The sequence below is a fragment of the Trichechus manatus genome, unplaced genomic scaffold (genome assembly GCF_000243295.1).
Source record: "Trichechus manatus latirostris isolate Lorelei unplaced genomic scaffold, TriManLat1.0 scaffold00063, whole genome shotgun sequence".
Classification (NCBI taxonomy): domain Eukaryota; kingdom Metazoa; phylum Chordata; class Mammalia; order Sirenia; family Trichechidae; genus Trichechus; species Trichechus manatus.
In genome coordinates, this window is record NW_004443999.1 from 1,083,236 (window position 1) to 1,099,184 (window position 15,949).

General features: G+C 35.1%; 1 protein-coding gene across 2 annotated transcripts in view; it reads left to right on the forward strand.

Annotated features, from left to right (window-relative positions):
* Positions 1-15,748, forward strand: part of ME2 (malic enzyme 2) — a 66,696-nt gene extending 50,948 nt beyond the window's left edge. Inside the window, exons 13-16 of one of the 2 annotated variants that reach the window (XM_023733952.1) lie at positions 4,869-4,971; positions 8,879-8,949; positions 10,262-10,360; positions 14,107-14,969. In XM_023733952.1, the coding sequence (XP_023589720.1) occupies positions 4,869-4,971; positions 8,879-8,949; positions 10,262-10,360; positions 14,107-14,274 (441 nt within the window). In that variant the 3' untranslated portion in view covers positions 14,275-14,969. Of the gene's footprint in view, positions 1-4,868; positions 4,972-8,878; positions 8,950-10,261; positions 10,361-14,106 lie in introns of both variants that reach the window. The other variant, XM_023733953.1, reaches the window with a different exon arrangement.
* Positions 15,749-15,949: the final 201 nt, after the last annotated feature.

The window sequence follows — 15,949 nt, forward strand, 5'->3', positions numbered from 1 at the left end:
AGGTTAGTAGGCTGGGGCAGATCACCCTAATCAAGTCAGCTTTTCTCTTTTCTTTTGACATGAACTCCTTTGGGTGCCACTCAGAAGCCCTGGGGTGTTTACTAGCACCCCTTATTCTTAGTGGACCCTGAGATTAATTTTTCTTTCTAGCATCATGAGACTTCTGATAGCTTTGCTGCTCAGGCTCTCAGCCACCCTTTTGCTTTTGAAATCAGAAAGCACCTCGAAGGGGAAAGCTTCAAATGCTGGGCACCTATCTTACATTCCTCTTCTTTTGGATTTTGGATATCTCCCACCCCTAAGTTCTCATTATCTTGGTAGTGATCTGCTTCTTTCAAAAAAAAATTTTTAAATATATTTTGTCCAGTGTTCCTTCTTGTTACCAGAGGTAGAACTGGTAAGAACTGGTAATAGAGCAACCTAGGAGACCACTGCCAACGCAAAGCTCTCTCAGAACTTTCTGAATGTAATATTCATGCTCTTGATATATCTAACATTCTTTTTTCTCATTGTTAAAAATTTTATGCTGATACATATATTCCCTCAAAATTCCTATTGTTTGTATATTGTCACTCTGTGACAGTCAGTTTTTTTACTTGTGATTTCCAACAGTGCTGCTTTTTAAAAATTCTTCATTTCTATTTTATTGTTGTACTTTAAGTGAAAGTTTACAATTCAAGTTAGTCTCTCATACAAAAATTTATACATACATTGTTATGTGACCCTAATTGCTCTCCCTATACTGTGACAGCACATTCCTCCTTTCCACCCCTGATTCCCCATGTCCATTCAACCAGCTCCTGACCCTCTCTGCCGTCTCATCTCACCTCTGGACAGGAGCTGCCCATTTAGTCTCATGTATTTACTTGAGCAAAGAAGCACACTCTTCACGAGTATCATCTTACATCCCATAGTCCAGTCCAACCTTTGTCTGAAGAGTTGGCCTTGGGAATGGTTTTAGTGCTGGCTTGACAGAGAGTCCGGAGGCCCTGCTTTCTGGGGTTCCTCCAGTCTCAGTCAGACCATTAAGTCTGGTCTTTTTACTAGAATTTGAGTTCTGCACCCCACTTTTCTCCTGCTTCATCAGGCACTCTCTATTGTGTTCCCTGTCAGGGAGATCACCAACAATGCTGCTTTTATTAAATAATTATAATTATTGAAACCTGTAATAATAATTGAAATTTTTTAAAGTCCTCTACAAAGTCAGCATATAGATATAAAAAACAACAAAAAATCAGTCTCTTTAGTTTTCTGCCTTAACCAGTTTACCAGACTATAGTATTACTTTTTTTTTTAGCTGATTGCTCACCCTACTCACCAGTCTTTACTACTTAAAACTAATGGTTATTGCCCAAAAAAATTAACCCTTAATCTTACACAGTGATTAATGGTCACCATACTCAATGCTTCCAAAATATAAAAATTTTAAATGTTTTGAGGAGTATGTATCACTAGAAGACTGCGTGAATATTTAATAATTTTATTTTTTGAATAAGTGTTGTTAAATGTACATCATTGGGATGAATGGAAACACCCCAAGGAGACTGGTTTGATATACTGTACTTTATCAGTTTTAAGATGCAGATTTTTTTGCATTTTTTTATAACTTTGAAATTGTGCTGTCTCTTACAAAAAGCAATGATAAAACGTTGTGTCATAGTTTAATTTACAACAGTCTTCCTTCTTAGTGTTGAATAAAATAAGGGCATAAATTTTTGTGGACTTGCAGTCACCTCAGATGGTTGTTTCTCTAGTTTTCAGTACAGAGATATCTTGGAGTTACTCTAGCACCCTCTGCTGCTCAGTAAAAAAAAATAAAATAAAATTTTCACATCCCCATTATAATGGTCAGTTGCTGAAACAACAAAGAATAGGCTAGCTTGGACTTCAGAATGCGAATGCTGGTATCATTAAGATTTAGCCATTTTAAGCTATGAGTTGATGATTATGGGGAGAAAAGGGATGGCCCAGAGAAGATTAACTGCTGAGGAATCCTGCCATTCTAGAGGACACTCCAAGATCTTTGTAAATCTCCAACTTTAGTGATATCATGAAAACATAACATTTCTCCTCTAAAGTGCCATGTTGTATAATCTAATTTATAAAGATGTTAAAATTAATTATGTCACAAAAATAGTCTCTGTCTTATTATGTTATATCATTATGTGGTAACATTTATAACATTAACCATGAACTAACTTTAATCTGCAAAGAAACAAAATTTTCATCACAAGTAGAGAATGATACAGGTATGTGTAGACTACCTACCACCTTCAGTATAGATTACAACTTAACATAAAGAAAACAAAAATCCTCAAAACTGGACCAGTAAGCAACATCATGATAAACGGAGAAAATATTGAAGTTGTCAAGGATTTCATTTTACTTGTGTCTGAGTTATTTAGTGCTGCTATAACAGAAATACCACAAGTCAATGACTTTAACAAAGAGAAATTTATTCTCTCACAGTCTAGGAGGCTAGAAGGCCATATTCAGGGTACCAGCTCCAGGGGAAGGTTCTCTCTCTCTCTGTCTGCTCTAAGGGAAAGTCCTTGTCATCAATCTTCCCCGATCTAAGAGCTTCTCAGTGCAGGAACCCCAGGTCCAAAGGATGTGCTCTGCTCTTGGCACTGCTTTCTTGGTGGTATGAGGTCTTCCTGTCTCTCTGCTCCCTTCTCTCTTTTATATCTCAAAAGAGACTGATTCAAGACACAACCTAATCTTATAGATTGAGTCCTGCCTCATTAACATAACTGCCTCTAATCCTCCCTCCTTAACATTATAGAGGTAGGATTTACAACACATAGGAAAATCACATCAGATGACATTATGGTGGACAGTAACACAGTACTGGGAATCATGGCCTAGCCAAGTTGACACACATTTTTAGGGGACGCAATTCAGCTCCTAACAACTTGGATCCCTAATCAATCAATGCCCATGGAAGCAGCAGTCAAGAAATCAAATGATGCATTGCATTGGGCAGATCTGCTGCAAAAGACCTCTTTAAAGTGTTCAAAAGCAAAGATGTCACCTTGGGGACTAAGGTGTGCCTCACCCAAGCCATGGCATTTTTAGTCATCTCATATGCATGCAAAAGCTGGCCAATGAATAAGAAAGACTAAAGAAGAATTGATGCCTTAGAATTATGGTGTTGGCAAAGAATATTGAATATACCATGGACTGCCAGAAGGATGAACAAGTCTGTCTTGGAAGAAGTACAGGCAGAATGCTCCTTAGAAGTTACGCTGGTGAGACTTCGTCTCACATGCTTTGGACGTGTCATCAGGAGGGACCAGTCCCTGGAGAAGGACACCATGCTTGGTAGAGGGTCAGCGAAAAAGATGAAGATCCTCGATGAGATGGATTGACGCAGTGGCTGCAACAATGGGCTCAAACATAGCAACGATTATGAAGATGGCGCAGGACCTGGCAGTGTTTCATTCTGTTGTAATAGGGTTGCTATGAGTTGGAACTGACTTGATGGTATGTCTTGTAAAAGTAATTACTATGCATTGTAGACCTTCAGATTGCCCAAAGAGTCAAATTCTCGAATGTTGAATCCACTGAGGCCAAGGGTCTACTACAAAAAATAATCACTCTTGGCAGAGTATGCCTTTTTAGCTCTGGAGAAAAGAAGACAACAGTATCCAAACACTTACAATAACATGATAGTTTGTCCATCCTACTCTGGAGATAATTCACTTTCTGTAAATCACCTTCTACCTTACTTAATCCAAGGGGCTGTTTAAACATCATGTTGTTGTTTGGTGCTGTCGAGTCAGTTCTGAGTCATAGCAACCCTGTGGACAACAGAACAAAATAGTGCCCAGTCCTGCACCGTCCTCATGATCCTTGTTATGCTCGAGCCCGTTGTTGCAGCCATTGTGTATTGAGTATTTTAAGATAAATTTTTGCTGTTTGTGATCTATTACTATTTTCTCCTTGCTCTGTCTTTTTTTTAGGGGGAGGCATTTGTGGGGAAAAAATGATATGCTATAAAAAATTTGTTTTATGAATTAACTTGCAGGTTCATTTCAATTGCATAGGCAATCTAATTTTCTTAGAAATACCAAATGCGCCAGTAACATTTATTCTATGTCACTAAAGAGTACAGTACTAAAATCAATGGATACAGCAAATTCGGAGACTTAATTTTCTTCAACAAGGCAACGTGCCCCCCTTTGTTTTTTTCTAGCATGATAATGTGGTTATACCATATGCCTGACTTATAAATTGTCTAACTGGAGAGGCATTATAACATAATAGAAAGACTGTGGGCCTTAAAATTATTTTAAAAATCTGGATTCAAGTATAACTGCTACAGTTTTTGATCTGTGATTTTTCTGCAGAGTACTTGCCATTATCTAAGCCTTTGTTTTCTCATTTTTTCATCAGTGAACTGGAGATGGTGATAGCTTCTTGAGGTTTTTATAAGGACTAAATTAACTGAATTAACACGATAAAGCAACTGGTAGGGAGCCAGAAACAGCAGATGTACAATGACCAGTAGCAGTTTAATTTTTGATGTTTTCCCCTTTATTCACAGATGTTTACATCCATCTTTAATGGTATTTATTGGCTATCTACAGTTTAAAATTTTTAGTGGAGACAGAAGTGTTGTCAAGATTGTTTATGTTTATTAATTGATTTTTTCAACTTTATTTGAATATATATACTATGTGTAAAATGAACCTCATTCTAATGAAAGGCTATTAATGAAAGGATTGTTAATATAATAAATTGTGCCTTGTTTCCAGGTAATATATTGGTCTGCTTTACTACAGGATTTAATTTTGTATGAATTTATCTTAATTTTCTAGACCACATAAAGTAACACAATTAACATCATTTCATTTCATTAACAGGGAAGGTGTTTGTTTGCAAGTGGCAGTCCATTTGAGCCAGTGAAACTCAGTGACGGGCAAGTCTTTATGCCAGGTCAAGGGAACAATGCGTATATTTTTCCAGGTAAATGCCACCACTGCTTGTTAGAGAGTAATAGTTAATTACATAAAATTACTTTGGGGAATTCTTTAAAAGATTAAAATGAACAACAGTATTTGTAGAATTTAGGTATGAAAGTACAGGGAATTCAGCAAGTCTCATAATGCTCTATTTCCCCTGAAGATTTATTTATATTGTTAATTAAGCTTGTTTTTATTATAGAAATAATACAGTATATGGTTTATAAAAATGCAAAAAGAACAGAATGGTTTAAAATGCGGATTGTCTTCCTTGTGTACCTCTTTATGACACTTCTTAGATATAGCCACTGTCAGTGCTTTTCCTTTTGAGTTTTTCTGGTGGTTACCATCATAACTGATATGCTTATCCATCTTTATCTTGATTCATCAACTGTAGACTATATTATGAATTTCCCAGTATGAAATATAAGTAATATTATGCCTTCTAATACTTGCTTCCCCTCTCCAGTGCTCAATATTTGTTACTACTATTAGTTTTTCTAGTACTTAAACTTTTATCTTTAGATAATATATTTAAAGAAAGAATTTTTGTTAGCAAATTAAGATAGTTTTTATTAGCTTGTTACAGGGGAAAAAGGAAAAACTCTGATGTTTAGCATTCTTGTCTCCTCTCATTCCGTCCCTCAATTTGGGCTAACATTTCTACATTGTAGACTTTTGTTTTGTGACATTTACATTGTGTTCTGTCACCGTCTATGCTTTGTTTATGGATTGATTCTGAAAACTAAAAACCATAGTTAAGTAAATGTTATTCCCTGTCTAAATAAGAGTGTGATTTTATAAATAGAGTAGAATATCCAGTTTTACATCACTGAATTTTTCAGACAAGAGTAAAACCTTGAAAGCATCAAATATAATGAATCCTCTTTTAATTTCCTGCCAGCTTCATTTCTTCTTGATCCTCCTTCACAGCAAACTATTTCTTGTAAACCATGTTGTTCTTAGTCTTCTATCTCCCATGCATGAGCATTCTTACAGTCTCTGTCTTGCTTTTCTTAGTTTTTACATATCTAAAGCTATCTTTATTTTGTCTTCTTGTTTGATACTTTGGGTGGGTAGAGATTGTAGATCCAAAGTCATTTTCCTCAGAACTTTGAAAACATTCCTCCATTCAATTTCAGCAACCAAGGTTGTTGTTGAGAAATCTAATATGAGTGAGATTCTCATTCCTTTATACATACTAGCTTTTTCTCCATAAGTGTTTTAAATTTTCTCTATATTTCTGAAGTTTTACCGGAATGAATCTGGATTTGGGTTTATTTCCAATTCTTATGCTTGTGTGTAGGTGGGCCATTTTGCTATAAAAATATCTTCTTTGTCAAAGGATTTTTTTTTTTTTCCTGTAATCATTTCTTTTCTTCCATTATTTGTTTTTCCTTATGGAACTTGTGCTAGACCATGGTCAAATCCTCTATTTTCCCTGACTTGTAAATTTTATTTCACATTTTCATTTGACTTGTAAATTTTATTTCACTTTTTTGATTCTGTAATATTCCTGTGGTATTTCCTCATTCATCTATGTCTGTTCTGTTTTTTTAAGCACTTCTAGTGTGTTTTACTTCAATAGTTACTTTTTTTCTTTTTATTATAGAAATGTTTAAACATGTACAAAAGTAGAGGGAGTAGTTCAATGAAGTCCCATGTGTCAGTCTTTTTGTCTTTTTCAGCAGTTATCAACATGTAGCCAGTCTTATTTAATCTATACTTCCTTCTACCCACACCTTCCTTCACTGGGTTATTTTAAAGCAAATCAGAGACATCATATAATAATTTCATTCGTAACTACTTCAGTATGTATCTCTAAAAAAGTAAGTATTTTTTTAACATAACCACAATACTAGTATCACCCCAAAGGAAATTAACAATAATTGCTTAATACTGTGTATCACCAGTTCAGTCAGTTCAGCAATCATTCTTGATTGCAAATAACTTTTTCTTATTCTGTAATTGCTCTTTTTTAATAGTGGCTTTTTCTTAAAGTTGCAGTATTCTCTCAAATCTCTCTGGAGATTCTTATTAGTATTCACTTCATAAAAGAGTCCAAAGCTGACAGACAGAAAAAAGCAACTTGGGGAAAAAACAGGGATTATATGGAGTGAAGGAAAAGTTCAAAAAGAAAAACACTACCAATATTCTGCTGGAGACAAAGGATAGTATTGTATCCCTGAAACAAGACAGAGTTCGGTTAAAAAATGTTTAGAAAACAAAAATGAGCTCTTAAAAATTAAATTAAAATTATTAAAAGTATGACAGCAGAAGGATTAGAAGAAAAAGTTGAGGTAATTACCTAGAAATAAAGTGGACTGGAAATAAAAAAGAAGAAGAAGAAAATTAGAGGACTAGTCCAGGAGGCACAGTATCAGAATAGTAAAAATCCCAGGGAAAGATAATTCACAGACTTCAAGAAAATTTCCCAAAACTGTAAGACCCAAGTTTCCAGACAGAAAGGGCCCACCAAGTGCCAAACATGGTGAGTGAAAATAACACACCTCAGGGCATATTTGAAATTTCAGAATATTAGGTACACAAAAAGACAATACCTAAAAAGGTCTGGAATCAGATTGGCACTGGACTTCTCACCAACAACACTGGAAGCTAGCAGGTGTTAGAATAATGCCTCATAATTCTGAAGGAAAATTATTTCCAAACTAAAGTTCTAAACCCAGACTATCAAATAAGTAGGAAGAAGTAAAAAAGACATTTTCAGAAATTTTCAAGATTTCAAAAAGTGTATCTCCCATGCACTGTTTCTCAGAAAACCACAGGAGAATATATCCTACCAAAAAGAGGGAATAACCAAAAATTATGAAAAAGTGGGATTTAGGAAATTATAAACGGATTTTCTAGAATGACAGCTCCGTATCTGGAATGGAGACCAGCTAGACCAGACTGGAGCAGGCAGAAGGCCTCAGCAGAGATTTATTCTAGAAGATGAAATTAGAGAATATGTGAGGTCACCCAAATACCAGAAGATTTAGACAATCGAGTGAGAGTTTGAGGGTGAAGGAATGTTAAATACTGAAGAAACAAAGTTAAAGGGAAAATACAGTAATTAACTACAGGGAAAACAAAGTTAGGCAGAAAAGGAAAAATAATTATGATATGGTATTAATACATAGCTATGAATAGTATTTATGAAGTCATAATAATATAAACAGTGGATATTGATAGAACCACAATTATGCCCTAAACTATATTGGGAAGAAGAGAGAAGGGTAGAAATGTGAAAGCTAAATACATATGTTTCCCACAAGAAGGAGACAATAGATAATCTCTAAAACTAAAAAATCAATCAGAAGAAATACAAGCATGTTAAGAGGGAGTGAGATAAATATGAAAATTATCAGCTGAAAGAATTAAAAGTACTTGCCTCTATAGAGCAAGAAATGGAGGGTCAAGGTGGACCGGGAACTGCTATCCTTTTTTAACAAGCCTTGATGAATTGCGTGCACTTGGTGTAGTGGTTAAGAGTACGGCTGCTAACCAAAGGGTCGGCCGCTCGACTCCACCAGGCACTCCTTGGAAACCATATGGAGCAGTTGTACGCTGTCCTGTAGGGTCGCTATGAGTCAGAATCAACTCAACGGCAACGGGTTTTTAAACGAGTTATGGTTTAGATAAATGTAAAAAAAAATTGAGAAAAGCCATTTGATATTTCTACAATTGTTTCTTTCAGTGAAAAAGAATTGTAACAGTTAACAACGATCATTCGATTCTATTTTAAGTGTTAGATTTCTCTTCTCTTGGCTGCTTTCTGTTGCAGGGAGGGTATTTGGGATGGAGGTGGATTACCATTTGCTTAAATCTGGGAATTTATTTGGCTCTTTTCATAATAATTTCATAATTTGAAAAGTGACTTTACTAAATAACTTAATTAAAATATATTCTAGGTGTGGCTTTAGCTGTTATTCTCAGTGGCACCCGGCATATTTGTGACACTGTTTTCCTAGAAGCTGCAAAGGTAAATGTTTTAAATATTGTTTTATAAAGGATGGATTATAAAGATGAATGGATGTTAAAAGTAGAGTGTGACTGACCAGGATCACAACGGAGGGTGCTGGACAGAGCTGGAGAAGGATGTAGAACAAAATTCTAACTCACAAAAAAAAAGACCAAATTTACTGGCCCAAAGGAGACTGGAGAAACCCCAAGAGTATGGCCCCCAGACACCCTTTTAGCTCAGTGGTGAAGTCACTTCCAAGGTTCACCATTCAGCCAGGGATTGGACAGCCCCATAAACAAAACGGGACTAATGAGGCACAGCAAGTCCAGGGACAAGGGCTAGAAGGCAGCAGAGGACAGGAAAGCTGGTGATAGGGAACCCAAGGTTGAGTAAGGACAGTGTTGATGTGTAGTGAATTTGTTAACCATTGTCATAGGGCAACATGTGTACTGTTTAATGAGAAACTATTTTGTTCTGTAAACCTGCATCTAAACTGAGTATAGCAGCACAATTGGAAGAGCGTAGTCGATGTCACTGAACTGTGCATGTAGAAATTTTTGAAATTGTCAATCTTTGGCTGTGTATATTTTCACCAAAAAAAAAAAAGATCGAGAAGGGAGAGGGTTGACATGTCGTGGGGTTGTTAACCAATGTCATAAAACAATATGTGTACTACTGTTTAATGAGAAACTATTTGTTCTGTAAACCTTCACCTGAAGTACAATTAAAAAAAAAAAAAAGCATGAGAGAGAGCATGAATTAAATTTGCCTTATGAATAAGAAGGAAGTTACCAATCAGTAGCTTTTTTGGATTTGTCCATCTACTTTTGTAGAAAATTAACTTTTTAAATCATGATTTTTCCAATTTTTTACTGTAAGCTATGAATTGTTTCAAATTTATAACACACGCATTGTACTTGTATATATCTGAAGGTAACATATCATGATAGCATAGATAAAGTATAACTCCTTGCATTTTTTATTAGAAGAGTACTGGTTTATTTGGAGTGCTGGTCTATTGGAGCTCCAGACTTCAAGATATGAGTTCTGAAGAACAAACATTAATGCAAACATTAATGTCAGTTTTCATAGTAGCTGTTGTGATCCTACTTGTGTCAAGCCCTGTATGAAGTAGAATATATACCAGTTAGTCTCTAAATCTGGTTACTTATTATGTAGTGGTGTTTCTGCAGTGGTTTAAGAAATAAAGACAATTATGTTACCTGTACTATTCTCTGCTCTCCCAACCCTCTTTCCATTTCTTTAGGTCCTTATTATTCTGGGTTATTTAAACAAACAAACAAAAGTAAAATGCTCTTTTTCACTGCAGGCACTGACAGATCAGTTGACGGATAAAGAGCTATCCCTAGGGAGACTTTACCCTCCACTTGCTAATATTCAGGAAGTTTCTGTTAACATTGCTATTAAAGTAAGTAATGATTTATTTCTTCCCATCAATTTTAATGATTTTGTTATTATACAAGTAATACAAATTTATTAGAGATAAATTGAAGCATTTAGAAGAGTGTAAAGAAGAAATTTTAGACCACCCATATTTTTACTGCCAGTCTGTAAGCCACATTAATATTGGGGGTTTGTGGCCATCTAGCCTTTTTATCACTGTAAACACATGCATACATACGCACATGTACGCACGTGCACCTGTGCCTATTTTTATAATTGGTTTTATACTGTGCTTTTTCCATTTAGTATATTACAAATCTTTTCCCATGTAAGTCAATAATTATTCTCAGTATGATCATTAATGTTGCATGGTATTATCTTTATTATTATGCCATAATTTATTTAACCATTTCTCTATTTTTGGACATTTAAGCATTTTTAGTTTTTTATTTTTAGAAATAATGCTGTAATGAACATCCTTATAGATATGTATTTATGTGCATATTTGATTGTTTTTCCTTAAAATAAATTCCTAATTGCAAAAACAGAAGGTATTAGTATGCTTAAGGCTCCTGATATATTGCCAAATATCTCTTTAGAAAAAAAGTAGTGACCTACATTGCATCAGCTAGATATAAGTGTGTCTGTTTTCCCACACCTTTGCCCATACTTGAAGCTACTTTTTTTATCTTACATACTTAATAGGTGAAAATGATATATTTTTTATTTAAAGCGTTTTATTTTTAGTGAGATTGAATAATTTTTTGTGTTTATTGAACAATTGTATTTCTTGTGTGAACTGCCTGTTCATGACCTTTGCTCATTTTTATATTAGAATATTTGTCCTTCTACCTTCTAGTATTGATTTATAAAGCCTCTTTAACATAAGGTTAGTGATCCTTCTGTTTGCTATGTTACAGATTTTTTTTCCATTTGTCATTTATGTTAACTTCACAGGATTTTTTGGCATGCCATTCTGTAAGTTTTTTTTTAGTAGAATTATCTGTTTATTTTATGGACTCTTTCCTCACTTTTTATGAATGTTAAGACCTTCTTCCACTTCAAAATATAAATATATCCACCTGCATATTCTAATAACTTACAACTTCTTGATCCCTTTGAGATTTATTTTAATGTATGATGTTAGGCAGGGAAATATTTTTTTCTGAGCAGTCAGTTGCCCACAGCACTATTATTGTTATTTCCAACTGATTGGAATGCTGCTTTTATTAACATATATACTTGATCTGTTACTGGAAAGTTTGTTCCTGACCATTTTTGTCTATTATTAGGCATTGTTTAACTATTATATCGTGTATAATATACGTTAGTATTTGGTAGTATGTATTTCCCTCCATTAGGCTTTTTTGTATTCTCTTGGCTGTTCTAAACTGTTTATTCTTTTTAATGAATTTTTGAATCAGTTTTTAAATTGAAAGAGAACCTTGCAACTTTGTAAACGATGTTACATTTATAATTCAGTTGGGGAAATCGAGTCTTTCAGTATTGAAGTTTTCCCCATTCAGTATCTGTCTCTCTTCACTTATTAAGGTCTTTTAAGTCTTTCAATTTTGTAATGTTTTCTTCATCAGAATGTGGTATGTATCTTATTCTTTTCCTACATAATTTTAAATTTTTGTTATTGCTTATAGGTTTCTTTTTTCCATACAATTATTTTCTCACTGGCCATTGCTTAATACATAGGAACGGTATTACTTTTTTATGAATTTTCTTATAAGCTGTTTCTTTGATGAACAATCTTAATTCCTTTAATGGTTTTTCAGTTGGTTCTTTTGGAATTGTTGAGTTTTGCATCATCTGCAAATGATTTCATTTTCTTTTTTAAATATGTATACAGCTCTTTTTTCTATAGCTTTACTAAATTGGCTGTGACTTTAGACCAATGTTAAGCAGTTGGCTTGATAAGTACCTCCTTGTATTCTAATGATTAAATGTGATGCTAGAATTTTTATTGAAATAACTATTTTCTATCTTTTTAAAGAAGTAGACTTTTGTATCTAGTTTACTAAGATTTTCTTAAACAATGGGATTAAATGTGGACTTCATCAACCACATTTTAAGCTTGTATAAAGATGATCGTAAGATTTTACCTTTTTGATAATGTTCTTGTTGCGTTATTTCAATGCTCATAAGCTAAGCAAAGACTGGGGTTAGTAAAGCATGACATGTTTAGAGAATGATGACAAATCCAGTTGAGCTGAGGTCTAAGGTGTAAGTAGGAAAGTGGTATAAGAGAAGATCCGAGTTTTATTAAGGCCAGCTTGTACAGATACACAATGCCAGACCAAGGAGTCTGAATACCTTACTATTGCAAAACAACTGAGGATTTTAGGTCCCCAGCCTAGGATAAATAGAGTTCAACTTCAGAATTTTAGAGAATGATATTACAAATGGGGCAGCTCTGGGAAGATGTCAGTCAGGAGATTACTAGCATGTCCAAATGAAAGGTAACTCATGAGGTAATAGAGGAGACCTCTGCTTGGCACTGGTTTAGAATCATACACCCAGGATCATGTCTGTCCCCCTTCCTCAGGGGTAGAAAATATGCTGCTTTTCTGGTGGCTGAAGATTTTCCTTTATAGGAGAAGAGGGTTAGGAGAGTCTTGTGGCGTGGCGGGGGGGCTTGTGCCTGTCTCTGCTGGAGCCTGCAGCCGCTGGTCACCTCCTTTCATCCCCACGGGCAGGAGAGTTTGCTTTAGCGCCATTCCGGTATAGCCACCAGTCACCTCCTGCGTGTCTGCGTGACTGAAGGAAGCTCTCGCCAATGTCATGGCTTGACCTCAGTCTTTTGTGGGCACCACATACTTAAATTGAGAACTTAATGTATGACAGGCACTGTGCTACCCCATGAAGAAGTTTTCATGCTTCCTCATTTTACATACAAAAACACTAAGACTCAGAGGGTTTATCCTCACCACCAATCGTGGTGTGTGGCCTGGGAGCAAAGATCAGAAATCATCTCAAGCCAGTTTGAGAGGTAATCTAGCTTAACCGTTTTAGGGTCTGGGATCTAGAATCAGAATGCTTTGGGTTTGAAACGCAGCTCTCACTTTACTACCTTGGCAAGTTATTTAAACTACTTGTACTTCGGTATCCTCATATGTAAACTAAGAGTACTGATAGGATTCTTATGAGGATTAAATGAGATATCCATGTGAAGCACACAGAATATGCTTGGCACTTGGTGATGGTGAGTTGCCATGTACAGTTTCTAGCCCTGATTTTACTTGACCTTATAGTTCTAGTGTCTTAACACCTCATTTATAATAATTTCTGTATCTCTTAACCCAAATTCTAGAGCAAAAACATCATCTCACCTTGGGTTAGGTTTTCACCCTGGTCTAGTCAGCTATGGCTAGGACGTAGAGGCCCCTAGACATGGCTCCGTAAAGTCACCCTGTCAGTGGGGCTGTGAGGGAAGGACACGGGCTGGGCAGGCTGTGGGTCTACCAGACTGACATATATAGAGCTTCAGATTGTTTGTTGGATTGAAATATTAGGGAAATGCTACTAATTCTCCTTGTTTGGTAGAGGGTAGTTTTAAGATGTCAAACTTATGGTGAGATTGCAGATGATTTTTATTTTATCTTTTAAACTTTCCAGAGTTTCTGAATTTTTTAAAAATGAGTCGAAGTAATGTTATTTTTCATTTAAAAGAAAAATGTCATGGAGCTCACTTCTCTGTGTTGTAATAGTACTTCTATTAGGTTAATACGTGGAGCCTGCACAGAAATCTTATTTGTTTTTCAGGTTATACAATACCTGTATGCTAAGAAAATGGCTTTCCGACACCCAGAGCCTGAAGACAAGGCCAAGTATGTTAGAGAAAGACTATGGCGAAGTGAATATGAGTCCCTGCTGCCAGATGTATACGAGTGGCCGGAATCCTCATCAAAGCCTCCCCAGATAGCAGACTAGAAGCACTCCTGCTGATGACTACTTTCCATGCTTCAGGGAACTCCTTTTATTCAGACAAAAAGAAATAATGTTCTCAAATTTGTGGCTTTTTTCTGTGTTTTATTCTCTCCCAACACTTTGCCTGTCTCATTTTTGCCCATGAATCTACACGTCTTTTGGAGGTAGATGTGTTGACTGTATTGCAAATGCCCACCACCACCCTACAATCACATAACCGTAATACTTTAATACTAACATGTAGCCCATACCACTTCAAAGAGATGTTAAAAGGTGTGTTTGTGAATGTCATCACTTGTATTCTTGTATTCACTCTTTCTGAAGTATTTGCTATTTACCATTATGGTAATAATCTTTTCTCACCGAATTCTTTTAGGGTTATTAAAATAGAAATTCACTTTCGTGGATGTGAGTACAAAATTTTTAGAAGAAGCCAAATTTGTCGAGTTTCTAAGGGAAAATTATTGTCAGTATCTAAAAATGTTCTTTCATTTCTGCTTCATTTTACCTCCCTCCTCTGAAGTTCCTTTATACTAGACACATCTAGGGAAATATGAAAAATGTACCCTATTATTTATTTTCTGCAACTAGATTCAGATAACATTGTGAAAGAGAAATGGGAACTGCTGCCTTTAGACGAGCAAAAGTCATTGTTTCAACAGTGTATAAAAATCACAGTGTAACTTTTTTATTTAATAAAAGTAATATCATAAATTTAATTGCTTTAATCTTGCTATTTTATTGCCCAACTGAAAATTTAGGCTTGCTTATTGTGAAAAACATATTTTTATTTTCTTTAGATGATTCTAAGGATGGGGTACAGCTTACCTAATGCACAAATGATGACTAGTGATTTTTTTTTTTTAACAAATCAGTCATGTATTTCATATCTGAATGAGTCGTATTTAACTGGAAAAGCTCTACTCGTCTTCCAACAGTGATGTTCTTTATTACTTGAAATAATTTTGGAATGTTCCTGTGATACATTCCTTTGAAGACCATTAGTTAGTGACAACTCTTTCTACAATTTAGAGCTAAGTTAGAACGAATGAAGTAGGTATTCAGAAGGAAATGCCACTTTTAATCCCAGTGAAATGGGTAATTGGCTAGTGAGACCAGTTTTAATGTGTAGCTTACATATTGGCGAGTTCTAACGGAAAATCTAAAAGCGTTTTGAGAAATAGTAGTTGCTTTTAGGGAACAATATTTTTAAGTGTTCATTCTCAAATATTAACAAGAACAAAAAATTATTCATAGTTACCTATCAGCACACACATTATTTCATTTTTCTCCCCACAGTCATCGCTATGTTAGAACATGATATTCTGTAGGGAAAAGGGACTTCATTTTTTTTGCTTTCATCTTCTACCTATAGATAGACATTAATAATAATTCTGAATATAATTTAACATTTTAAGACTGCTCCAAATGCTGTTGCCATTTGAAAATGCAGTTGGTTAATCCATTTAATAGATTAGTAAGAAGTCTGTTTTATAAATCTGTTCCATAAAATAGTTAAGTCACAATTTCTTTTCTTTTAATTAAGATGAAAGGTTTATGTTTTTCATGTTACTCTTGTCAAAAAAAAAAAAATCACCACTAAAAATATTCTCGTGTGAAATCTTGATTTCAGTTTAATGTTACGAGTATGTGTTGTTGTGTGCTGTCGAGTCGATTC